Source organism: Mustela lutreola, chromosome 9 (assembly GCF_030435805.1).
Source record: "Mustela lutreola isolate mMusLut2 chromosome 9, mMusLut2.pri, whole genome shotgun sequence".
In the NCBI taxonomy this organism is placed as follows: domain Eukaryota; kingdom Metazoa; phylum Chordata; class Mammalia; order Carnivora; family Mustelidae; genus Mustela; species Mustela lutreola.
Window position 1 is genome coordinate 5150796 of NC_081298.1, and position 26007 is coordinate 5176802.

The 26007-nt window shown below is 49.8% G+C and overlaps 1 protein-coding gene across 1 annotated transcript; it reads left to right on the top strand.

The window, feature by feature from the left end:
• Positions 1-2421: 2421 nt before the first annotated feature.
• On the top strand, positions 2422-25499 carry CTCFL (CCCTC-binding factor like). The gene is made up of 8 exons (XM_059132876.1): positions 2422-2584; positions 2890-3023; positions 5582-5702; positions 6943-7092; positions 8970-9130; positions 10672-10854; positions 18829-18949; positions 23983-25499. Exons 1-8 carry the CDS (start codon positions 2446-2448, stop codon positions 24090-24092), a joined length of 1119 nt encoding a protein of 372 aa, XP_058988859.1. The 5' UTR covers positions 2422-2445; the 3' UTR covers positions 24093-25499.
• Positions 25500-26007: the final 508 nt, after the last annotated feature.

Sequence of the window (26007 nt, forward strand, 5' to 3'; positions counted from 1 at the left end):
TTTTTCAGTTTTGCTTCCTTTCACCGCTGCCACAAACACCTCGGATCCGGTGGCTTAGAGGATAGAAGGCGTTCCTTCACGGTCTCAAAGGCTGGAAGTCCGGGATCCTGGTGTTGGAAGGCTCTAGGAAGGAAAGCGTTCCAGGCTTTTTCTTAGTTTCTGGCATTGTCACGATCACAGCCTTTTTTTTTTTTTTTTCCACTCGTAGATGTGTCACTGGACTGTGCCTCTGTTGTCCCGTAAAATTCTCCCTTCCCCTGTGTGTCTCTCCCTGGGTTTCTTCTCTTCTTCGAAGGGCACCAGTCATACCCACCCTCATCCAATATGATCAGAAGCTTGAGGACATCTGCAGAGACCCTATTTTTGCAAGTAAGGTCACCGTTATGGATATTTGCCATTAGGATTTCATTACATCTTTGGGGGGATCACAACTCAACCCATTAACCTTCTATTTCAAGTTTGTTGGGTGTCGTATCATGAAAGCCGCTGGAATTTGTGAGGTGCTTTTTCTGAATCTGTTGAGATGATGGTGTTTTTCTTTCTCTTCTTTTTGTTTATATGGTGTGTTGTGCTGATGGGCTAGCTGTGTTGAACCATGCTTCCATTCCTAGGATAAAGTCCACTTGGTCTTGGTACATAATCCTTTTAATAAACGGCTGGGTTTGGCTTACTAGTATTCTATTGGAAATTTTCCGTTTGTATTTATAAGCCTTATTGGTCCCTAGTTTTCCTTTGCTGACTTTGGCTTCAGTCTCTAACACTGTCTTCATGGGATGAATTAGGAACAGCCCTCCTTTTTTGTGTGTGAGCTTTGGAAAGGATTGATGTTCCTTCTTTAAGCATCTGGTAGAATTCTCCAATGAAGACTTCTGGTCCTGGGGATTTCTTTGTGGGTAGTTGTTTGATTCATGATTCAATCTTTTTATTTGCTAAACATCTATTCAGATTTTCTATTTCTTCTTGAGTCAATGTCGGTAGTTTGTGTGTTTCTAGGAATTTTCCATTTCACTGGGTTATCTGGTTCGTTGGCATACAGTCGTTCAAAGAACTCTCTTAACAACCTCTACCCCTGTGTACAGTTGATAGTCCTGTCTCTACTTCCCTTCCTGATTTTGCTTATTTGACTTTTCTCTTTTGCTTCTTGGTTGCAAGTCTAGGTGAAGATTTGTCAGTGATGATCTTTTAAATGAACCCACTTCTGCTGCCATCAGTTCTGTTGTTTTCCTGTTTTCTACCTCACTTATGTCCATTCCAATCTTCATGATTTCCTTCCTGCTGCTAGCTTTCGGCTTGGATTTCTCTTATTTGTTTAGTTCCTCCAGGTGTAATGTTAGGTGATTGATCTGAAATGCTTTTTCTTTTTCAGTGTAGGTGTTTACAGCTAAAAGTTTCCCTCTGAGCACTGCTTTGACTGCACTCTGTAGGCTTTGGTATGTGGTGTTTCTCTTCCATCCGGCTGAGTATTCCACAGTGACTTTGTGATTCCCCCTTTGACCCACTGGTCACTTGCGTTGTTTAATTTCCACATGTTTATGAATTTTCCAAATTTTCTTCTTCTTTTTTTTTTCAATTTATTTATTTTCAGAAAAACAGTCAAATTTTCTTCTTTTATTGATTCTTGATTTCATGTCATCGTGGTCAGAAAGCATATGATTTCTATGCTTTTTTAATTTGTTGACTTTTTAAAAAAGATTTTATTTTATTTGAGGGAAAGAGTGTGTACGAGCAGGGGGCAGGGAGAAGGAAAAACAGACTCTCCGCTGAGTGGGGAGCCCAAGGTGGGGCTCAATCCCAGGACCCCGACATGGGGCTCGATCTCAGGATTCTGAGACCATGACCAAGCCAAAGACAGACAGATGTGCAACCGACTGAGCCACCCAGGCGCCTTTAATTTGTCAGTATTTGTTTGGTGGCCTAAAACATGGTTTTTCCTGAGAAATGTTCTGTATGTACCTGCAAAGAATGTCTGTTGGGCTGTTGTTGAGTCAAGTGTTCTGTAGATGTCTTGCTGATACTCTAATTGTCTTCTCTGTTGTTGAAGTCTCCCACTGTTACTGAAGTGCTTCTTTCTACACTCAGCTCTGTCCATTTTTGCCTCAGGTATTTTGGGGCTGTGTTATTTGGTGCGTATATATGTTTATAATTGTTCCACCTTTGTGACGGATTGGGTCTGTTGTTGTATAATCTCTTCATTTGTCTCTTGTAACAGATTTTGTCTTAAGGTTGCTTTGTCTGTTACTAGAGTTGTCCCAGGTCTTCTGAGTGCTGTTTGCATGGAATGTGTTTTGTTGAGTCACCCCATGATGCTTAAAAAAGGATGTGCCAAGTTACTTCAGTGTGTTTCCATGAAATTTGAACATCTCAAGGAAGATTTCTACAAATACACAAACTCTTTATCTTCTTCTTCTTGCAGAAGTAAAGCGAACCTTCCACTGTGATAGCTGCATGTTCACCTCTTCTAGAATTTCGAGTTTTAATCGTCACATGAAAACCCACAGCACTGAAAAGCCGCATATGTGTCACCTTTGCCTGAAAGCTTTCCGCACCGTCACTCTTCTGCGGAATCATGTCAATACCCACACAGGTACCCCAGAGGAGAAGGAGGTTTCCCATCAAGGATAAGTGTTAATGTTTACGTATGAATGCGAAATCTACCTATTGGCATATTAAAATAACACGTTGAACATTTAGTTTTCCTTCAGTTTTGCCTCAAAACATCAAATGTTACAAAGAGTTTTCTCCTAAATGTCTGGGGTATTTGTGATTTTTAGAGGGCCTCTTCTTAATTTTTAAAGCATTCTGAAACTGAGTCTAATTTATAGGTTATAAGTTCCTCAGAGAACGTGTGGTTGCGTCTTGTTTAATAGGATAAACTGTGGGATTTTGCAGGAACCAGGCCCTACAAGTGCAGTGACTGCGTCATGGCATTCGTCACCAGCGGAGAACTGGTCCGACACAGACGCTACAAACACACTCACGAGAAGCCCTTCAAATGTTCCCTGTGCAAGTACGCCAGCGTGGAAGTAAGTTCATTCACATGCTTGAAGCTTCAAGGTGCTCTTAGTAAGAAGTGGACATGAAAGTTAAGTTAACACTAATAGAATCTCTTACAAAAGTAAGTTTCCCTAAAGATATTATTCATACAAAATCTATGCAGGAAGTAATATTCATTCTATTTTCTGGGTGTAATAAAGTTGGAGGGGCACCTGACTCTGTGGGCCAAGCGTCTGGCTCTTGGTTTTGGCTCAGGTCACGATCTCTTAGTTGTGTGATGGAGCCCTGCTGGGTGTGGAGTCTGCTTAAGATTCTCTGTCTCCCTCTCCCTCTGCACCCATCCCCTGTTTGCGAGTTCTGCACGATCTCTCTCTCTCAAAAAAAAAAAAAAAAAGGAAGAAAGAAAATTGAATTTTTTTCTTTGATTACCAATTAACAAAAGTACAGTACAAATTTACAAATGAAATTACTTGTACTTGAGAAATGTTTCCCCAATGTGTTAGAAAGTCCTATCTGGTATTTTATGGAATTTACTCTGTTCTACGAAATCCAAGGGTGTTTGCTCGAACGGAACACAGAACCAATCAGAGTTTTCACTGCAACTTCGGGCCTTTCCTGGGTGGAACCCGGGCAGATACGAGGCAACTTGGGGAAGAATCCGATGTGGCCCGTTTCCCCTCTCAGACACAGGGAGACCACCTTCCTCAAACCTTGGTGGTGTGTTACGGTCCTTTCAACCAGATCGTTTTGTTTATACCTTCCGCGTGGCTCAGCCACGCTCCAAATGAAATGACAGCCGCCTGCGACACTTCCTTTGCCAAGCCGGTTCCTTACGAGGAGCTGTGAAGGGCTGCGTGGCTCTCCGTTCCGTGCATGCTGGGTCCTGGGTCCGAGCCCATCTGGGGACGGATCACACACTTGCGGGGAGCGGAGTGAAAGGGGACGGCTGGGATTTCATACATGACGCAACCCCATTTCGTAAATGAGGGAAACTCGCAGACGGGGTCGGGATTTGGTTCCAAGAATTGTTTTCCCCACTATTACTATTTTTAAAAATTTATTTGTCATCGGAGTGAAAGGTCGTGGCTGGGTATGAAACACGCAGGGAAGGTTTCAAAGCACAAAGCTGTCCGAGACTCCGAGACTCAAACCGCCTCCTTGTTGGTGTCCTGCGGGTTCTCAGCACAAGCTTGCGTGTCGGCAGAGAGCCGTCTTGTCTCGTCCACACGCAGCCCAAGGAGCGGTCGGCCTCAATGTAGGGACCCTGGCCACTGCCATGGCCCCTGCCCTGCTGCTCTGTTGCAAGGGGCAGGGGACATTGTAGTCATCTGAGCTCCCCCCGCCCTGTCCCTTGACACTGGGGCCTGCAGGAATATGTCCAAGCTGTGGGCTGATGATGACACCCCTGAAAGCTCGTGAACACCCCTCGTCGCTTGCTCCCTTGGGAGCCACGGAGGACAACTCTGCCCACAGCGGCCTGTGCTGCTCTCTCCACGGACCAAACATTTCCCGCTATAACTGTTAGAATTTTCTCTTTGCCTTCTCATATACTCGAAGACATGCACTTTGCTTCTAAAACTCTCAGCTGAAGCTCTCCGTTCGCACCTTGTTTTCCATCTGAGTCTTGCGTGGTTCTCGGAATGTTCTCCAGGCTTAATGCACGCTCGTCACATACCGGGAGCCAGACCCGGCATAGCTTTCCCGAGATAGCAGCCAGGGCCGACACCGGCTCTCTGACGGCGGTCGCCCAAGGGTGGCCCCGTGTTCTGCTGAAGGCAGATAAGGGCCCGCAGTAAGAGCGTGCAGGAGAACAGTTCTAAGAGGTGATCAAACAGACAAGAAAAATGATTAAACCAGAGGGAATATGCGGTTTACCTTTCAATTAATTGCCTGGGGTATATAATTAATCAAATTAGAAGTTGCTTCCTTTTACTTAAAAGTTTCTTCTTGGGGCACCTGGGTGGGCTCAGTGGGTTAAGCCTCTGCCTTTGGCTCAGGTCATGATCTCAGGGTCCTGGGATCGAGCCCCGCATCGGGCTCTCTGCTCAGCAGGGAGCCTGCTTCCTCCTCTCTCTCTGCGTGCCTCTCTGCCTCCTTGTGGTCTTTGTGAAAAAAAAAAGTTTCTTCTTTAAAGAAACACTAATACTCGTGCCATTTAGGGCCCACACAGCCCGTCTCTGTGAAGTGCTTCACGGGGAGGTTGTTGGTCCATCAAAGACCCTGTTTCGAGGCTCCCGCCTTATTTACGCGAACATTCGTCTTCCGGCCTCTGCGTGCAGATCTCCACCTGCCCCTGAGACGAGAACCCCAGACTTCTGCCTTCCCTTTGTAACATGCGGTGGGTCTGAGAGTTTCTCGAAATTGCTGCTCCTCACCCACCGAGGACCTCAGATGCGCCCATCAGATGGAAAACATCACCCCGGGTGCGGGGAAACAAAGTCACGAGTGGTTCTCCGTGTTGGGCGCGTGCGATCCCCGTGGACGTTACAGTCGGAGCGATCTCCAGATCTTCTGTGACGCTGACTCACAGGAGGCGCTCACGACGCGGAAGTGTTGACCGTCCCCCGTCCCCTCGTCTGTCTCCCAGGCCAGCAAGCTGAAGCGTCACATCCGCTCGCACACGGGGGAGCGTCCCTTCCAGTGCCTTCTGTGCAGCTACGCCAGCAAGGACACCTACAAGCTGAAGAGGCACATGAGGACACACTCAGGTAGCGCGAGCGGGCTCGGCCCGGCGTCCCCGTGGCACGGGAGCCGGGACAGAACATTCCTGGTGGCCCGTGGGAGGCGCAGACGTCAGAGCGGGCATCTCCATCCCTTCTGGGGAGTTGCGCAGCCCCTCTGCGTGCGCTTAGCCCCGGCGGGCCCACGGCGGGTGGGGAGCGGACCACCGTCCAGTGTCTGCCTCCGGGGCTGCGTCGAGGATGTCTGTCCCCTGCTTCACTGACCCTCCTGTTTTAAGGCAGAACAGAAAGCGTGCTGGTTTCCTCATGCGCTTACTTTACTTTTTAGTTATTTTTCATGGGCCTGTAGTGGACACACACACTCATTTCGGGGGCACAACAGAGGGACTGTCCGGTCACACACTTGACTCAATGCTCATCGTAAGTCCCCTTCTGCCCCCGCACAAGCTGACACACACGACGTGAACACAGAACCGCCAGTCACACGCCCCGGGCCAAGCTGTACATCCCCGTGACCTGTTTATTTTATAATTGAAATTTCATACCCCTTAGTCTCCTTCCCCTGTCGGCCGGTCCCTCAAACCCGGTCTCCTTGGCCACCTCCAGTTCTCGGCATCGATGGGTCCGTTTTGTCCGTTTTGTTCCAGAGAGCCCACATCTAGGAGAAATCCAACGGTGTCTTTCTCTGCCTGAATCTTTCACTTAATGTGACCCCCCACTAGGCCCACCCGTGTCATCGCACATGGCAAGATCTCATTTTTCTTTGGTGGCTGAGCAATATCCCATTTTATGTATAAATGCATATACATACGCACCACTTCTTTACTGAACTGTTGTTCAGTAAAGTCGTCAGTTGTCAGTCACATTGCAGGAAACCCAGGGGGCCATGTATCTTTCCAAATCACTAAATACCCAGAAGTGGGACTAGTGGGTTAGGTGGTATTTGTAGCACTTACTCTACGTATATTCTTTGTACGAAGACTGTGTTTACTTGTATGTCTCTGTTCTGTAGACCTGGGTGGGCACAGGCAGCTGGCGGGGACCAGTAGCTCCCAGATGGCGGGAGAGCCGCCCGTCTGAGCCCCTGTCCACAAGCTGTGCTTGACGTAATGTTCAGGCTCCAGTCATGTGGTTAAATGTCCAAGGAAGGGGTTGAGACAGGAGCCTCGGGGATGAAGAACGGCTTTCAGCTTCAGGGACCTGTGGAGGGGATCCCGGTTTGCTGGGCGAAGCCACCAGAGGGTCACTTTTGTCGTCCGTGTCACAGGCGAGAAGCCGTACGAATGCCACGTGTGCCACGCTCGCTTCACCCAGAGTGGCACCTTGAAAATACACATCGTACAGAAGCACAGCGAGAATGTCCCCAAGTACCAGTGTCCGCACTGCGCCACCGTCATCGCAAGGAAGAGTGACCTGCGTGAGTGTCTGGCTTCATGAACTTCCTTTAGGGACGGTACTGGTTGGCTCTTAAGGGACAGAGCCTGGAAACTCGTGGAGCCCTGGCCTGATGACGGGCAGGCTCCTGGTCTGCAGGACCCGCTGCCGAAGAGGGTTTTTTCCCCAGCGGTCCTGTGGTGCCATCTAGTGGTGAAATGGCAGAAGTGCAATTCCGTGGCTTGTTTCTCGTGGCTCTAAGCCTGTTCACTTCCGGGTACACCTGCTAAACAGTCAGTCACCCGTATGTTAGCTCTTGAAGGAAGGACTTCCACCGGTACTGTTTTGTTCCACATTGAGCCTGGTTTTACAGAGGGTGGAGGGGCTTCGATGATGGAGGAGCTTAGAGACACAGCGTGAACTGCCCCATGGTCCCCTAAGCTAGGAGGGGCCCAGGTGCCCAGAGGTGGCCTGACTCTTAAAGTTCTCCTGAGTGATACTGTGCGGACCTTTCTTAGACCCCTCCTGTGACCCTAAAACGTTCTGGGAGCTGAGGTTGCGACAGGGAGAACCCAAACAGCCCTCCCCTTAGGGGACTCACTGCAGTAAAAGGGGCCAGCCTGTGCCCCGACATCCTTGTCGTGACATGGGACACCCTCTTCATGGCACGAGACAGCATGGAGCGAGAAAGGCATGCACTGTGAGAGACGCTGAATGCCAGATTTAGGAGTTGGGGTTTGATCCTGCCCCCACGGAAAACTGGGCAGGGCTCAGCAGGGGAGAGACGGTGAGTGATGAGCCTCTCCCCTTCGTTCCGGGAATCCTGGGCTTCCCGCTGTCCCTGATCTCACTTCTCTTGTCAAAGCGTGTAACACCATGATACTCAGGGCATGTTAGCACAAGTACAAGTCACAGATTCACCCGGAGAACGTCTGGAGATGAGGTGCACAGTTTGAGAACATTTCTGGAAGAGTGAGGGTGGTTTTTGGGAGCCTTAACCTTTTTCTAAAAATCTGGAACATTCTGTCAACGTTAGTATAGTTACCAGCATGCCACAAAACACAGCCTAGTGGGACTTTTTAGGGCACAAGGGCTACACGTCTGTTCCCAGCACAACAAAATGATGTAGGTTATGCCTCATCTCGGTGGGGGGGAGGGCCCTCTCAGACCCGGTGAGATGCTTTGCAAACTCCGGAAGTCTTCCTGACTGCCCCTGCCAGGGAAGTCAGGCTCCCCAGTGACTGGGTCAGCACATCACGGGTGGACCTCCTCCAGCTGTCCATTGGGGTTTGGCCTCTCCCCCGAAGGGCCACAGACCACCATGTGTGAGACTCAGTTCAGTAGAAATTATTCTGAAGTACGGCCAATCAGACCTCACTACACGTCCTAGATCAGTGACAACAGAGGAAGAAAGCAGGGCATCGACTTCTAACAGAACATCTCAATTTTTTTTTTAAGTTAGGTTAGAGAGGTCCTATCTTTGTTATGCAAAACTGCCTTAACATTATCCTGAAAACCCACCTACACCGTGATCAGGTTCTCAGAGCACTTGGTTCAGTGACCACGTTGGGTCTGCTGTGCCGCAGCTTCCGCGGGACCTCCCTGCCTAGTGCAGGGGTGATTTGTGGACCTGCCAGGACAAGGTGCCTTCTGAGCAGTGCCCAGCATGGAAGGATTTCATTCCCCGGGGAGGCAGAAGGCCTGGAGACCTTCTGGCTGTCACAACTGGGGAAAAAGGATGCTGCTGGTATCTACTGGGTTAGGGACGCCGCTGAACTCGCCACAGTGCCCAGGACAGCTACCCCAAGAAGAAACCAGCTCCCGGGGCCAGCAGTGCTAAGACGGAGAAGCGTCAACACAGGGCTCAGGAGAGCAGCCAGCAGAAATCACACGGTTTCAGCGCCCGCCCTTCTGTTTCAGGTGTCCACCTACGCAACCTGCACACGTACAAGGCCACGGAGATGAAGTGTCGCTGCTGCTCTGCGGCCTTCCATGAACGCTACGCCCTCATTCAGCACCAGAAGACTCACAAGAACGAGAAGAGGTTCAAGTGTGAACACTGCAGTTACGCCTGCAAGCAGGTACGAGGTCCCAGGCGATTCGGGGAGGCGGAGGGAGGCCGTGGTGTGTGCAAGACGGGAGTGTTGCAGGCCATCCTCTGTCGCCGTGAAAATACTGAACAGTTGTTCTTTCAGAATAACCAGAAAGCAGCTGTGGGCCAACATGTCAAAGCGACGATTCTTAAAAGTATGGTTGAGAGGGGCGCCTGGGTGGCCCAGTCGGTGAGGCGTCCGACTCTTGGTTTCAGCTCAGGTCATGATCTCAGGGTCGTGGAATCGAGCCCCAAGTCGGGCTCCACGCTCAGCGAGGCGTCTGCTCCAGAAATCTCTCTTCCTCCGTTCCTCCCTCCCCGTGCATGCTTTCTCTTTGCGGTCTCCCGAAACCCAGCGGCAGGGGAGAGCAAAGTGCCCAGCGGGTTGTCCGAGTTGCCAGCCCAACTAGCCTGGACCCCTTCTTCCCTGGACCACTGCTCCCACTTGAAAACACGAGCGACAGACTCGCCTCTTCCGTCTCAGACGTTTGGCAACACTCTGCCCTTTTTCTGAAAGTAAATAAAACGAGTCCATCACTTCCAGGAAAATGTGTTGCCAAAGATCTGATTTCAGCTGTCAAGAGGAAATACACAATTAGAAATTTGTATTTCCACCACCGGGAGCTTGACAGCTTGCTAACACTGAAGACTTTTCTAACGAGACTGGAGCGATTTTAAGGAAGCATTTCTTCATAGAGCTTCCTGAAATGTGTCAACAGTTGGAAGCTCTGCATCACTCAATAAACTGAGATTTGCCAGATGACCGATCAGTCCACTATTTTACAAAATCATTCATGTAGGTAAAAGATGCCCTCCAAGTACAAGATAGGTCAGTGGACTGGGCTGGAATGGAATCCAGAAAGGCCCGTCTTCCCCATGCGCCCTTCCTCACGCCCTCCTCCCGGGGCAGGGTCGCTCCGTCCCTCCGGGGCCACACTGTCCGGGAAGGAGGGTGCGAGGAAACGCCTGTGGGGAACAGAGAACTCATAAGAGAGAGCCTTGGAGAAACACAGTTCAGTTTCAAACAGGAACCTAGAAGTGGGCATGTGTCTCCTCTGCGAGACCATGGCATTTAAAATAAAACATAAAATGGGTCTTTTGCTTGACTTTATATGTATCTGTGTCCTGCTTCTCCCAATTATATACTCATGTAAATCTTAGTTAAAAATTCTGGTTATTTCCTCACTGAGAACAGCTTTGATCACTTTTATGCTTTTAAATAGGTAGTAAGATTTGTCCCAGTGATTATCATTTCGCTCCCCAAGGAATGTTCCACTACAGGCCACGAGGGGCTGTGGGACCTGCTGGGAGCTCACTGGTGGCCTGGCAGTGGGGATACGGGCAAGTCTGGTTCCTGGTGGGGCAGGCTGTGCTCCACCCTAGGAATGCCGCCCTGACAGGGTGTGCGCCGCCGTTTTTCCTCACCATGCGCTCCTCGCTGGGGAGGGAGGGAAAGTATAAAATAACATCAAGGATGAAAATGTCTACGTGTGTTGCTCAGCAGCTTGTCTCCCTCGGCTTCCCTCCCAGGAACGTCATATGACCGTTCACATCCGCACCCACACGGGGGAGAAGCCATTCACCTGCCTCTCGTGCAGTAAATGTTTCCGGCAGAAGCAGTTGCTAAACGCGCACTTCAAGAAATACCACGATGCCAGTTTCATCCCGGCCGTTTACGGATGCCCCAAGTGTGGCAAAGGCTTCTCCCGCTGGGTAAGCTTACTTAAGTCCCAGTAAATCCTCCTCGAAGAGGTTCCTCTGTTTCACAGGCGCTGAAACCCGGGGAGTTTAAACCCAATTATAGAAACTCGCCAGGGCTGAAGGCAGCATCTGTCCTGCCAGGGGGAAGTGGTTCTTAGCTTTTCGGAGTCACCAAGCTCTTGAAAATCTTATGAAAGTGTGGTCTCCCCTTCCGAGAAAAGAAAAAAAAAAAAAAAAAGACAGTTCTGCAAAGAAAATCTTGCAGATCGTTTTAGGGAACTCTCATACTCCCCAGAACCTGCGAGGACACCTGCTTTCGGCGTAACATGTTAACATTGTTCCTGTGAATTAGATTTAGGCTGCTTCACAGAGAGGATGCAGGTTTCAGCACATCTCAGAGACGTTCTTAGAAAAGTGTTGTTGGTAATTCTTTAAGAAATACCTTTAAAAAAAAAGTACCTTTAGTCCTCCATTTATTTATTTTTTAGGCGCTGTATTCATTATCTGTCACCATCTAACAAGTTATCTCAAAACGTAGTGGCTTAAAAAAACAACAGACGTGTATTACCGCACATTTTCTGTGGGGCAGGAATTTGAGAGGGGCTTGGCTGGGTGGATCTGGCTCAGCATCTCTCATGAGGTTACAGTCTGGTTATTGTCCACTGGGGGCCGCCTCATCCAAGGCCTGGCGGGGCCTAAAGCTCCACTTCCAAGATGGCGCCCTCCCCTGACGGTTGGTAGGAGGCTTAGTTCCTCACCACATGGACCTCTCCATTGGGCTGTTCCTCACCACCCCCAGCAAGGGGGAGAGAGTGAGGGGGAAGCCACTGGGCCCTTTGTCAGCTAGTTTTAAAAGTGACCCATTACCTGTATTCATTAGAAACAAATCAGTAAGTCCAGCCCACATTCGAGAGTGGGGGGTGGTGGGTTTTTTTGAAAGGAAGAGTGTGGAAGAATTTGTGGCCTTTGAAAAACCAGCCCAGATGATGGACCAGATCCCTAGACCGGGTATGTGCTCCCGGCTAGCTTTTGTAAAAGTGTCTGAATGATCTGAAGTTGACCCTGTTCATGGGGAGAAAGCTTTCTCTTTTCCCTTTGTGTGTTTCTGGGTAATTCCAGAGCATTAATACTCAAGTTCAGAATTTCGAATACAAGCAGTGGCAATGCTCCAAACATAGCCGCGTTCATACCGAGTTAACACTGTAAAGAGTCAGCAGTGTAAAGAATCTGCGTTTCAGTGTGAAGAACCAGGAAACAGAGAAAGAATGAGTCCACCTCATAGAATTCCTCGGAACATATTCTTCCTGCGTTCAAGGAAGTGCATTTGGACTTGCTTCTAGAATACGGGCGTGCCTTGGAAAGAGCGTGGGCTTCAGTTCCACAGTAGAGCACATGTCATGATAAAGTGAGCTGAAGGAATGTTTGGTTTTCCGTTGCATGTGAAAGTTGACGTTGATGCTGTGCTGTGGTCCGTTAAGTATGCAGTGGCATTACGTCTTTAAAAAAGCATAGACCTTAATTTAAAAATACTTTACAGCTAAAAAATGCGAACCATCCTTTGAGCTTTTGGCAAGTTATAATCGCTGGTCCCAGATCACCATAACAAACACAATAACAGTGAAAATTTTGCAATATTATGAGAATCACCAAAGTGTAAATACTGTCTGTAAACTTGCTCGGTGCAAGACTGCTACGGACTTTTCACTTGTAAAAAAATGCAGTTCCTAAAAGTGCAGTAAAGCAGAGTATGGTAAACTGAGGTGTGCCTACGTCAAAGACCTCTTACAGCTTCAAGATGAAGAGACAAATACCCAGTGAAAAATCAGCAAAGGGCCTAAACAGACATTTCTTCAAACAAGACCTACAAATAGCCTGTGAGCGTGTGAAATGAGGCTTAGCGTTGTTCGCTGCTTGGGAAATGCAGAGCAGAATCACAGTGGGAACACCTACGGCCAGCCTTGAGGGGTCTACAGTCAAAGGAGACAGATGACAAAAGGTGTGAAAAAAATCGAATCCCTCTTATAGCCCCGGTGGGATTTGAAAATGGTGACACCACCTTGGAAGACAGTCGCCTAGTTTCCCAAAAAGTGAAACATAAAGTTAGCATACGATTCAGCCGTTCCACTCCTAAGCATATGCTAAAAAGAACTGAAAACACAGGACCACACAGAAACTTGTACACAAAATTCATAGTCATAGCATTCACAAACAACCCCAAAAAGTGGAAACTACTGGCATGTGCGTCAACTAATGAATGGACAGAACACTGTACATCCATGCAGTGGAATATTACACAGCCATGAAAAGGAATGAGGTACGTATGCACCCAATAACGTGGTAAACCTTAAGAGAAGCCATATATTCTATGACTCCCTTTTTAGGAAATGTCCAGAATATTCAGATAGAAAGTAGCTTAGTGGTTGCCAGGGGCTGGGGGAGGGAACATGGAGAGTGACCCTTAAGGGCTTAGGGTTTCTTTCGGAAATGTTCTCAGATTGATGGTGGTGATGGTTTTACAATGCTAGGAATAAACCATTGAGCTACACAATTTAAGTTAAAGATGACTTGTATGGTGTATGAATTAAATCTCAATAAAACTGTTAAAAAAATTAATCCATTTTCGGTTCCATTTGGAAGTTCCCACTCTGTCCTGACAACAAGTCAACACCTGAATAGATTGAAAAATTAACTCTTGTAGGATCTGTAGGAGAGGGGAGGACACGGGGCCAAGCGCCGGCCCGGAAAATGGAGACAGACAGGTGAACAAAGTCGAGGCCGCCCAGAGCGGGGACTCCCAGGTAGAGGCCTCCACGGGAACCAGTGCAGGGGCAGGGAGACATGAACGGTGATTGAGGACTTGTTGGAGGCTCAGGGCGACCACCTGAGAGTTAGAAACTGCAGCCCGCTCACAGAGGCGCCCCAGCACTGCGAGTCTTACCACCAGGAGCCGGACCAGGCTCCCGCAGTGAACAATCAGAAGAAGAATCTCCGTCTGCTTCCTTCCAGCAGGAGGAAGGGGAAGAAGGGATCTGAACCATTCCAGAACATTCTGTTCTCCTTACCAAGGTCTCCCTCTGGGGAAACCAGCTCACAAGAGCCTAATCCGCTGGGATATCATCAGAGCTAAGTGTCCCAGTGGAATGGAGACCCCCGACTCCAGCCCACGAGAGCCATCGGGTAGCACCTGCGGTGGAAAATAAAGCCAAGAAACTCTTGTGAGGTTCACGGTCCAGAGGCTCGGTTCACGGACACAGTGAGACCCGCTCCGGGGCTGCAGAACATGCCCCCTCCCCCCATCTCCCCTCCGCTTACCAAAGCCCTGTTTACAGCAGCTCCTTTCCCCTGGGCGTCAAGTCCAGCTATCAGGAAAGCATGACGAGGCATCCCCCCAAAAAAGTCACAATCTGGAGAGACAGAACAGCGAAACCAGGCATGGCAGGGGCGTCGGAACCACCTGGAATTTAAAACAGCCTGAAGGACACGCTGAAGGCGCGCTTGGATAAAGTCGACAGCACACGAGACAGGGCGAGTAACGGGAGGCGAGCCGAGAGGGGCGCCTGGGTGCACAGGGAGGAAAGTCGTGCAGAATTCACGTCTGATACAGGAGGGAGATCCAGAATGCACAAAGAGCTCTTAAAACACAACCCTAAGGGGCGCCTGAGTGGCTCCGCGGGTTAAAGCCTCTGCCTTCGGCTCAGGTCATGATCCCAGGGTGCTGGGATCGAGCCCCACATCGGGCTCTCTGCTCAGCAGGGAGCCTGCTTCCCCCTCTCTCTCTCTCTTTCTCTGCCTGCTTCTCTGCCTACTTGTGATCTCTGTCTGTCAAATAAATAAATAAAATCTTTAAAAAAAAAAAAAGGGTGAGCAGAGAGAGAGAAATTCTATGAAAGAACAGCAAAGAATTGCTACAATGGAGAAAAGTGCTCTGATGAATGAGATCAAAGGAAGAAGGCCTTATAAATGGAGAAGAACGGGCCATGTTTATGGATAAGAAAACAATGTCCCAGTGTCAGTCCTTTAGAACTTGATCTACAGATTCATGCGATTCCTTTCAAAACCCCTGCGCTTTAGGGACACCCAATGGCTCAGTCAGGTGAGCGGCTCTTGACGTCGGCTCGGATCGTGATCTCAGCGTCCCTGGAATCCGTGCTCAGCGGGGACCCTGCTTGAGAGTCTCCCCCGACCCTGCCCCTCCCGTGTCCTCCCAAAATAAATAAATCTAAAAAAAAAAAAAAATCTCAGCACATTATTTTGCCAATACCAGCAGAATGGTTTTAGATTTACGTGGGGAGACAAAAAAACGAGCATCGCCAACGCAGCTGCAGACGGATCTGCCCGCCTTCGAGATCACCGTGAAGCCGGAGTGATCACGGCACTGTGTGCTGGTGACAGAACAGACACACACGTCCGTGGGACAGAGAGCCCAGACACAGACCCACACCTCCCGTCCGCTGAGATCTCCAACAAAGGAGCAAAGACAGCGCCGCGGAGAAAATACCGTCTTTTCAGCTGATGGTGCAGGAAGAACTCGAATCTGCATGAAAAAAAAATCCAGAAAGAGACCTGACACCCTTCCCTAAAATTAATTCAAAATGGATCGCAGACCAAAATGTCAAATGCAATACTATAAAACTTCTGAAGATAACGAGAAAATCGAGGGTAGGGCGGGGACTTTTCAGAGATGACACCAAAAGCGCCATCCACGACAGAAATCTCGCGGAAGCCGGCCTCCACTAAGATGCACGACCTCTGACTTAAGAAGACCAGCTCCAGACAGGGAAGAAAGTTGTGCAGAATTCACATCTGATACAGGATGGAGATCCAGAATGCACAAAGAACTCTTAAAACACAACCCTAAGGGGCGCCTGACTGGCTCAGTGGGTTAAAGCCTCTGCCTTCGGCTCAGGTCATGATCCCAGGGTCCTGGGATCGAGCCCTTCAGGCTCTTTGCTCAGTGGGGAGCCTGCTTCATCCTCTCTCTCTCTGCCTGTCTCTCTGCCTACTTATGATCTCTGTCTGTCAAATAAATAAATAAAATCTTAAAACACACACACACAACCCTAAGAAAACACACAACCCAATTAAAAAATGGGCAAGAACTTTTACAGACGCTTCACCAAAGGTGTATGGGTGTGAAGTGAATGCATGAGACATGCTCCACGTCATATACCTTTCGGAAATGCACATAAAACAAGACCCCATCACACACCTATCAAAAATGGCCCACATCCAGAGCGCTGAGGACACCAGCCACTGGCCCGGACGGGGAGCAGCAGGTGTGCGTGGGCCTTGCCGGTGGGCGTGCAAAACGGCGCAGTCATTTTGGAAGACAGTTTGGTGCAGCACTGTCGGAAGACAGTTTGGTGATTTCTTCTAAATTTAACGAACTCTTACCATACCGTGCAGCAGTCACACTCCTGTTCACCCAAAGGAGTAGAAAACTTACATCCACATAAAAACCTGTTCCTGGATGTCTATAGCTGCTTTATTCATAATCACCCAAAGCTGGAAGCCACAAGGATGTTCTTCAGCAAGTGAGTGGATAAACGGGTCCATCCAGACAATGGAAGAATATTCGGGGCTGCAAAGAAATGAGCCACCAAACCTTGCAGACGTGGAGAAACCTTAAACGCTTACTACTAAGGGAAAAGGGCTGGCACTCTACGGTTCCAACTGTAGGGCATTCTGGAAAAGGCAGAACAATGGACACAGTAACAAGACGGTGGTTTCCATGGATTGGGAGGAAGGAATGAGCCGGTGGAACACGGGGGAGTCTGAGGGCAGCACAGCTAATCTGTGGGTGCAGAATGATGGACACGGTCATCGGACATCTTCCGCACCCACGGAACGAACAACACCGAGCGTGAACCCCGGTGTAAACCGCGGGCTTTGGGCGACTTTGATGTGTGCACGTAGGTTCATCGGTTGTAACAAAAGTACCCCCCATTCTGGTGGGGGCGCGGATCGTGGGGGAGGCTGTGCGTGTGTGGGGGCAGGGAGCATAAGGGAAATCTTACTATGTCTCCCGCTCCGTTACGCTCTGAACCTAAAACTGCCCTAAAATATGAGGTCTTTAAAAATAAATATGTATATATCTGGATACTTGAATCCAATTTAATTTTTAGCAAGTACATCGTTCACCAGCTGCCACTCCTCATCACGCAGCGGTTTCCACATCAGAATATGTCATAGGGCTGTGGGCGTCCTTCCGCCCCAGGGAGGAACCCAGCTCTGGACTCCAAATGGCGGGTCCCTCCTCTCTTGAGAAGCAGTCCTCTGACACGGCTGTCTGTCCTATTACTCTGCCCCGGGTCCTAAATAACCTCGTTACCCTCTCGGTTTATTTAATATCTTAGCGAATTACCTTGCAGGGGCTGGGTGTGGTTCGGGTTGTTCATTACTCCAAATCCGACATCCAGAGCCACCAGCCACGAGGTTCGTGAATTGGGAGGGAGACTGTGTGTTTGTGGACACAAGCACGGGCTTTGCTGGGGAAAAGGACACAGCGATCGTCATATCCTCCAAAGAATCCTTGGTCCCAGAAGGCTTTGTTTGTGCAGAATCAGCATCTAAGTCAGGGACTGGCAAAGTTTCTCCTGTAGGGGCCAGGAAGTAATGTGTTCAGCTTCGCAAACCGGTTTCTGACCCAGCTACCACTGTAACAGAAAAACATCCACAGGCGGACAATTCATAAATGAATAGACATGGCAGTGTTCCAGAAAATTTCATATATATATATATATATATATATATATATATATATATATCTTTTATTTATTTAAGAGCGAGAGAGAGAGAGAGAGAGAGCAGAAGCGGGGGGAGCAGCAGAGGCATAGGTAGAAGCAGGCTTCCCGCTCAGCGGGGAGCCTGATTCAGGACTGGATCCCAGGACCCCGGGATCATGACCTGAGCCAAAGGCGACACTTAATGCACTGAGCCACCCAGGTACCCCCAGAAAACTTGTTTTTCAAAAACAGTTGGCCGACTGGATTTGACCCTTGGGCCATGGTCTCCCAACCCAAAATGGAAGACGTTTCAATAACCGGCACCAACCCTCTCCTCTTGCACATGAGTCCTTCCCCTTCTACCCATAAAATCCAGGACAGTCCGGCAGAGCACCACACTGAAGCCGGGGTGGAGGGGGGAGTTAGGTGGGAGGTGTTATTTCACTGGCCAGTGGACTGCCCTGTCACCAGGATCTCACTTCCCGTGTGAACTTCCCAAACAGTGAAAGATTTCTAGCTTACGTCATTGTGGGTGTTCCTGTGTGAGAATGCATCGTTCATAGTCTTGACCGGGAAACCTGTGACTTCCCTCTTGATTCTGAGTGTCGTGTGTACATTCAGTAACTCCACGCACGGTAGGTCAGGAGAGGGCCTGGCGGGGCAGTGGCACTCACATGGGGTGTGACAGATTTTCTCAAAACTGACAGTCTGTTCAGTTTCTGGTTCCACATCAAGCCTCGCTTGGGAGAGTAGACAGATTCCAGAAGAATAAATGTCTTCTCATGGACTCCTATATATATTTATAAATAGACAGATTTTATAAATATATATATATATATAAATAAAATAAGCTCACTTTTGGCTAGACCTAAACACAACAGAGGGGTCCCCTTTTTTAAAAGCCACCTTTTTTGTACAAGAATAGACCAGGCATTGGGCACCTGGTGGCTCAGTCAGTTGAGCTTCCCACTCTTGATTTTGGCTTAGGTCATGATCCCAGGGTCATGGGATCGAGTCCTGTGTCGTGTCCGCTTGCCCCTCTCTCTCCACTCCTGTCCCCACTCGCACGCACTTGCTCGCTCTCTCAATTTAGAGTAAATAAGTATCAAGGAAGAAAGAAAGGAAGGATGGATGAATGGATGAATATACCCGGCGCAGGTTTCCCTGCTTTCCAATGGCTGGGACTTTACCCGTGGGATTCTAAATGGCATTCTGTCCATGCTGCTGACCCACTGTGTGCCCCGTGTCATTCCTCCAACAGAGTAACATGCAGAGACACTCGACGAAGTGTGGCGCGGGGCCAGGAAAGCCGGCTGCCTCGGGGAAAGTGAGAAGAAGCAAGAGAAAGCTGGCCGTCCGAAAAGAAGCAGTCCAGGAAGACGGTAACTCGTTTTCAACAACCTCGGTTCTAATCTGAGTGATTTTCTTGGGATCACGGCCTGGGCGCTGAGTGTTACCGTGCAGGGGACACACCAGTGTGTGCTGGGCCCACTCTGTGGCCTCCCCCACCACCTCAGGCAGGTTTTGAGATCCGTTTTTGCACCCCTCCCGGCTAGGGGTGGGAGTGGTCCCTGGCCCAGTGGGCACAGTGGCTCCTGCACCAGTTTGAGCTGCAGAGCGCCCCCTGGTGGACTCCACATATCCGTCACGGGGGCTCCTGGCGGGGCTGGCTCACGAGGCAGAAGGCTGCCCCCTCTTAAGCCAGCAGGCTGTTGCCTGAACCTGGCTGGTGCCTGTAAAGGTCCTGGGGCTGCTGTGGTGGTGGCCACAAATTGAGTGGCTTTAGAGCAACAGAGGCTCACTCTCTCTTAGCTCTGGGGCCTGGAAGTCCTAACTCAAGGTGTCAGAAGAGCTTGTGCTCCCTCCTGCCTCTTCCTGCTGGTGGCTCCAGGCTTCTCTTGGCTTGTGGACACCTCCCTCCAGCCTTCTTCCTCCCTCTTCTCTCTCCTCTTCTTTTTTTTTTTTTTTTAAAGATTTCATTTATTTTATTTGACAGAGAGAGATCACAAGTAGGCAGAGAGGCAGGCAGAGACAGAGGGGGGAAGCAGGCTCCCCACTGAGCAGAGAGCCTGATGTGGGGCTCGATCCCAGGACACTGAGATCATGACCCGAGCCGAAGGCAGCGGCTTAACCCACTGAGCCACCCAGGCGCCCCCTCTCTCCTCTTCTTTCCAAGGACGCTTGTCCCTGGAGATAGTGCCTGAAAAATCTGAGATGATCTCATCTTGAGACCCTTAACCTAATTAGATCGTCACAGACCTTTGTTTCACATGAGCTTACAGTCACAGGTTTGGGGAGTTAGGATGTGGACCTCTGTCCTTTGGGGCCACTGTGGGCATCACAGTCTTTATCGCTGGCCTTAGGGGAGCAGACGTGGGTTCCCATGTTAGAACAAAAAGGGCCTGTGTCCCATCTTTCCTGTGAAAGGGTCTGTTCCACGAGGGGACAGACCTAACTCTTATGGATGCAATCTCTTACATTCTCCATTCCTGTCCTACGAGAGTCTTTGAACTGAAGGGCATGACCGGAAACCATACGGCCATACGGCGAAAACAAACAGAACACGGTATTCTCGTTCTTAAATCCCCTATGTCTGGATCCCAGCCCCAGTGCTTGACGTGAATGCTCCTCTGGGTACCAGACAGCCTGTTCCTTGCTTCTGAGCTGCCAGATAAAATCAGGGCTGCCCAGCTAACTTTGAATTTCGGATGAGCAACGGATACTTGTTTAGGGTGAGTATATCCCATGGGGTATCTGAGATCTGCTCGTACTGACCAGTCCCCGTGCTTGGCAGGCGGGTGGTCAGACTGGAGTTCTTCCGGACGGGGCACTACGAGCTGTTCAGACCTTCCTCCACATTCCCGCGTCTTGCCCCCCGGGACGGAGCTGGGACCCGAGTTCCGGCCGTCCTCCCGCAGCTCCCCGGCTTCTCCGTCCGCAGGCACAGGCTTGCAGGGTACACTCAGAAGAGAGATGAGCGCCCCAGGACAGATATAAAAATGACAGAGCCAGCCTGGACCAGATTTGTCTTTTCACTGACGATGTCCTAAAACACCACTTTCCATGGTTTTCCGGAGGAATCTCTCCCACCCCCACACCACCCCCGCCCCCATCTGAGGTCTGAGCCCCCGTGGGGACTCTGCCTGCCACCCGCCTCCCTGTTCTACCTCCTCGTGTCCCCTCCCCCTCCCCCTCCCGCCAGCCTGTCGCTCGCACCCAGCCTGCCCCCCCCTGCCCGTCTTGAGCACACTCAGGTGTCCTAAGGAAAAATGAACCCCCGCACGACGCCCAGCCTCCCTGGCCCATGAAACTCCCATCACGTTCACGCTGGGCTCACTCCTGCGCCTCCCGGGCCCCTGCATCTGCTCCTCACACCACAGAGGTCCCCTGAGGTTCCCTGTTACCACGTCCCACTGGCCTCTCCCTGTTCTGCAGCCAGGGCACGGCTGACGGGTCACCCTCTTCTTCACCCAGTCCCTCCTGCTTGCTCCACGTGCCTTCGTCCTCCTGGTGTGTTCCCGCTCCCCCAGCCACCTCCACCTCTCTCCTCCTCCTACCCACCCCTGCTCCTACCTCGCCTCGCGTCCACAGCTGCATCACCGCCACGCCTCTGTCACGTCCGCACCTGCGCCCGTGTCCGCACCTGCGCCCGTGTCCGCACCTGTGCCCCCTCCCCCACCTGCGTGCACAACCCTCACCCTCTCCCGCAGCAAGTCCCTGGTGATCTGGAACGGCAGTCCCTGTGCAGCCTCCCCAGGCCGGGAGCAAATATCCTGTAGCCTGGCGAGCATCCCCTCTCTGTGGTCCCCAACGGGGTCACTGTCCTTCACACCCTCAGCCTCGCTCTCTCCTGCCACCCTGCTCTGTGCTGGTGTTTGAGGCCACGACACACTGGCAGAGCCCTTGCCCACTTCTCAAGGCCACAGACGTGGGACCGGGTCCACCCTGTCTCCCCAAGATGTCTAGGACCCCATCTCAGGGACTCTCCCCTCTGTCCCCGCTACCCGTCATCGACCACCTCAACCCCTTCCCTGTGCACTCAGCGTGCTGAAGACCGGGACTCTGGGCCTGGCTCGCCGCTCCCACCGTCTAGGCCCCCAACCAAACTGCTCCCCCAATTCCATCCAGGCCAGACTCCCTCTTTCCTTTGCCTGGAATTCCTGCTGACTCCCCCCATGGATCCCCAAGATCTCACCTTTGGATCCCGGAGATCTCGGTTCTGACCCCGGCCAGGTCAGCCCCACCCCACGTACAGCCCAGGACTGTGCTCCTGCTTTGCACATCCCCACCTGGTACTCAGCGACACGTCTGTCTGATTGTTTACCAAGCGCCAGCTCTCACCTGCGCCGAGCTCCCCTAAGGCAGCTTGGCCCATGAGCCCACACCAGGCCTGGCATTGGCAGGGCTCATTCATTCCCACTTAACCAAACAGGCAAATACCGAACCCAGCCCTTTATCGGAGAAGAAAAACAGGTGAGACCCAATTCAAATATTTGGACCACTTTAAAGAGATCCAGGGACCAGGTTACTGGGATTCACACTCTGTGTTGGACTCCACATTGTCCATATAAATGTGTGACTTCTTGGCTCGACACCTGCTGGCTCTCTTGACACCTAAATGCAGTATTTTCTTTGGATCATCTATTCAAGCCTCTAAAAGCCTTTGGCCAACTTCTCTCTTCACCAGAAGATCAAATAATTGGAGACAGAAGGGTCTTTGAAAATGTCACCCTTGGTTGGTGACCTGCTGGCCGTGAAGCAGAGTTCAAGTGCACCTGCTTCCACGCTGGCCGTGGCCTTTGTGGCTGGGTGGCAGCACCTTGCCTGTGTCAACGCTGAGCTTCCTGGACGCTGACCCTGAACTAAATGAGAACAAAATCAGAGAGATGAGAAGTGGGTCCGTACCCACAGCCTCTCCCGATGGGCCTTTTGCTGGCATTTGAAACCGGAGCATTGCCCAGACCTGGTTGTGAAGGGCACGCAGAGCACTGCCCGCCCTGGACGCTCGCCTTCCAGAAGAGCAGAAATGGGAAGGCCCTCATAGGTTTAAAAAGGGACAGTGATAAAAATGGGCATATTAGAACATGTCTCGTATTTTGGATGGTCAGCTCCTTAAGCAAAGGATGAATGGAAACTTGTGACCTGGTTTATAGTAGCAAAAAATACTTGATTTGCATTCCAGGGGTTTTTAACCTGTTTTATCTGGATGGTGGTCTGGCTTCTACTTTGCCGTGCTGGTGGGTCAGCTATAGGTCACCCGGCCTTTCGGGGTAGATCTCTACAAGTCCAAGTTCCTTTGCGTATGCAAGACCGGGTCTGAGTGCTCTCCCCTCGCCCCCCCCCCCGCCCCAGAATGCTTCAGGAAACCACAAGCAAACCCACCTTCAGACAACCTTGAACCAACAGGTGAAGCAGCCCTGGTGAGCGCGGGCTCTGTGTCGGCCCTTCTCGTGGGCAGCCAGTGTTCTCGGGGAGTCATTTGGGAACTGGGTAGAGGGACAACTATAATCAGATTTACAGCCATCTAGTTTTAAGTTTCAAAGTTGTGCCGACAAGAATCCGCTGGAGGGTGGGAGGGAATGGTTACGGATCCCGGCGTGGCCCACGGTGGGGGCCCAGCCCCATGTGTGACCCCGAGCCGACTCTGGGGGTTCGCCGGGAGCAGGGACAAACACCCCGTGAGCAGCGGGCTTTTCTCGTTCCGGTGGCATCATCCCCTGAGCTCCGAAACAAGACAGGTGAGCGGCTCGGCCACTGCAGAGCTCTGTGGGACCTGCATTCAGCAGAGAGCCCCGCTTCTCACGGGGCTCTCTGCTGAATGCAGCTCCCACAGACTCTTTGCACTTCCCAGCAAACATGCGGCAGTGCCTGGAAACGTTCTTGGTTGTCACGAGTGAGGAGGAACATTCTGGCATCCAGTGGGCAGAGACCAGGGCTGCTCCAAACACTGCATAACACATGGGACAGCCCCCAGCGGAGAATCATCCAAACTTAAAAGCATAGAGGGCCGAGGTTTAGAACCCCTGGAGCTCACAGGTGCTGTCCGAATATTTATACAAATGTCTTGTAAATGGGAAAAAAAATCATTGTCTAAAATGTTTGCTATGGAGGGCCTGGGTGGCTCAGTGGGTTAAAGCCTCTGCCTTCAGCTCAGGTCATGATCTCAGGGTCCTGGGATCAAGCCCCGCATCGCTCTCTGCTCAGCAGGGAGCCTGCTTCCACCTCTCTCTCTCTGCCTGCCTCTCTGCCTACTTGTGATCTCTCTCTATCACATAAATTAAAAACTTTAAAAAAAAAACTATAAAAAATAAAATGTTTGCTATGTTCAACATTGAGGGATTATTTCCAAAAGGTACAGGCACTGATTTCTTGTCTTTATTTTAAATTTTCCCAAACCCTGTGCCCTTCCCCCAAGAAGTTGCCGCTAAGAAGGTGTCCCCCGTGAGGCTGGAGCAGTGCCCGGGAGAGGTGGTTCCTGTGCCCTACGGAGGTGTCGCACCTGAAGGAGTGACCTGTGACGGCTGAGCTGCGGAGACTGAGAGTTCCCGTTTGCAGCGGTTACCTGCTCAACGAGTTAGAAGTTCGTAGAGTCTTCTTTGAAACAACTAAGTTCACGACACTGGAGGGTCTCGATTTTTCCAAAGTTTGGGGTTAGTGCCAAGAATTGTTTGCCTTTCTTTCTTTCTTTTTTTTTTTTTTTTTTTGCCTGGATAGTTCAAAAAGCAATACTTGTCTTTTATAAGAGGTCCATATCTTGACTTGGAGGATAAAACCTCAAACCTATGAATTCATTCACTTGATATTGGCAGGGTGGCCTGCCATGAATGGGCAGTGGTCTGGGGGGGACCTGGTTATTTCAGCTGTCAATACAGACTGTTTAGTCCTCCAGCCAACAGCCAAAGCTAAGATACCTTATGTTAAATTGCACACACCCTTTCTATTTCTACTATGATTTTTTAAACCCTTTTAAAACTAATTTTATATCATTTTTGAATACAGATGAATTTTCCATAAAAATTTAAAGTTACCGTAATATTCTTAATTAGTTCTAAATTCAGAAAAAAAAAAAAAGATCTTAATATTGTGGGGGGAAAAAGCTGAGTAGGAGATGAAAACATTTCCATTAGACTAGATGGTGATGCGTAATTATTTTACTTTGGTTTCTATGAGCAAGGTTCACTTTTAGAGTTTATAGTCTTCCTAAATTATGTTTTCTGGCAGGTATGAAATTTCCCTAGTGACATTCCGATGTCACCTACTAGGATAGAGTTCATCACCCTCTTCTTTTACTAAAACTACTTTGTTGATGCTTTTTTATGTAAGTGGCAGAGTGAAAAGAAACACAATGAAATGTTACTGATAATGAAATGTTTACTCGTGAAGAAATTGTACTTAGCATGTCATGCCCTATAATTGGTATTTCTCCTTTGCCAGTTGGAGAGACTTTTCTCAGCTCTGAGCAGCATGCAAAATGCCTCGAGTACTTAAAATTAACTAGCGCGCATCTTTATAATGATATATTTTTTCCATTCTTTTCTTCTTAGCGAAGCAGTTGTTTGTTCTGAACGTCTCTCCCCCCAGTTTAAAATCATCCATAGGTCCCCAATTCTGGTTTTTTGCCTTTACTGAGATGTTACTGGCAAATAAAGTTGTGAGACAGTAAACACGTGCGTCAGGATGATTTGCTACACAGGTGCATTGTGTAAGGACACCTCCCCCATCCGGTTAACTAAACTCAAATTCTTAAAATGCTGATCTGCTGATCTTCAAAGTCCAGCAGCCCGAACACGTAGAGGCCCTGCCGGCTGGAAGGGCATTGTATTCTTTTCATCAGAGCCAATTAACTGAGTTCACATAATGAGGCTTAAATTCTATAGTTTATTGTATGCTATTGTGACTTTTTGTAACACCATCTTTGTTGTTTGAAGCTGTTTTGCATAACTCAATAAAATGAAATGATTTAAATTGCTGTCTTTGTTTTCTGTGAATGATGGGTCTAAAAAATGTCCCCTTTGCCTGGTCAGGAGGTGGAGAATTTGGAGCGTTGGGCACTGTAGGTGGGACTGGAAAGTGGTGCAGCCACTGCGGAGAGCAGCGGGGGTCGTCAAAAAATTAAAAATCGAAATTACCATCTGAGCCCGCAATCTGGTTATGTACCCATAAGAACTGAACGCAGGGTCTCAGGGGGAGACTTGTACCCCCGTGGGCTCAGCAGAATAACCCACAATGCAGAACGATAGCCGGAAGATGGAAACAACCCAGATGTCCATCTGTGGATGAGCAGATAAAATGTGAGCTATCCACACGGGAGAACATAATTCAGCCTTAAAAAGGAAGGAAACTCTGGCCCCGGCTACAACAGGGATGAACCTTAAGGATGCGACGTGCAGTGAGATCAGCCAGACGCCAAGGGCAGATGCCGCATGATTCCGCTCCCACG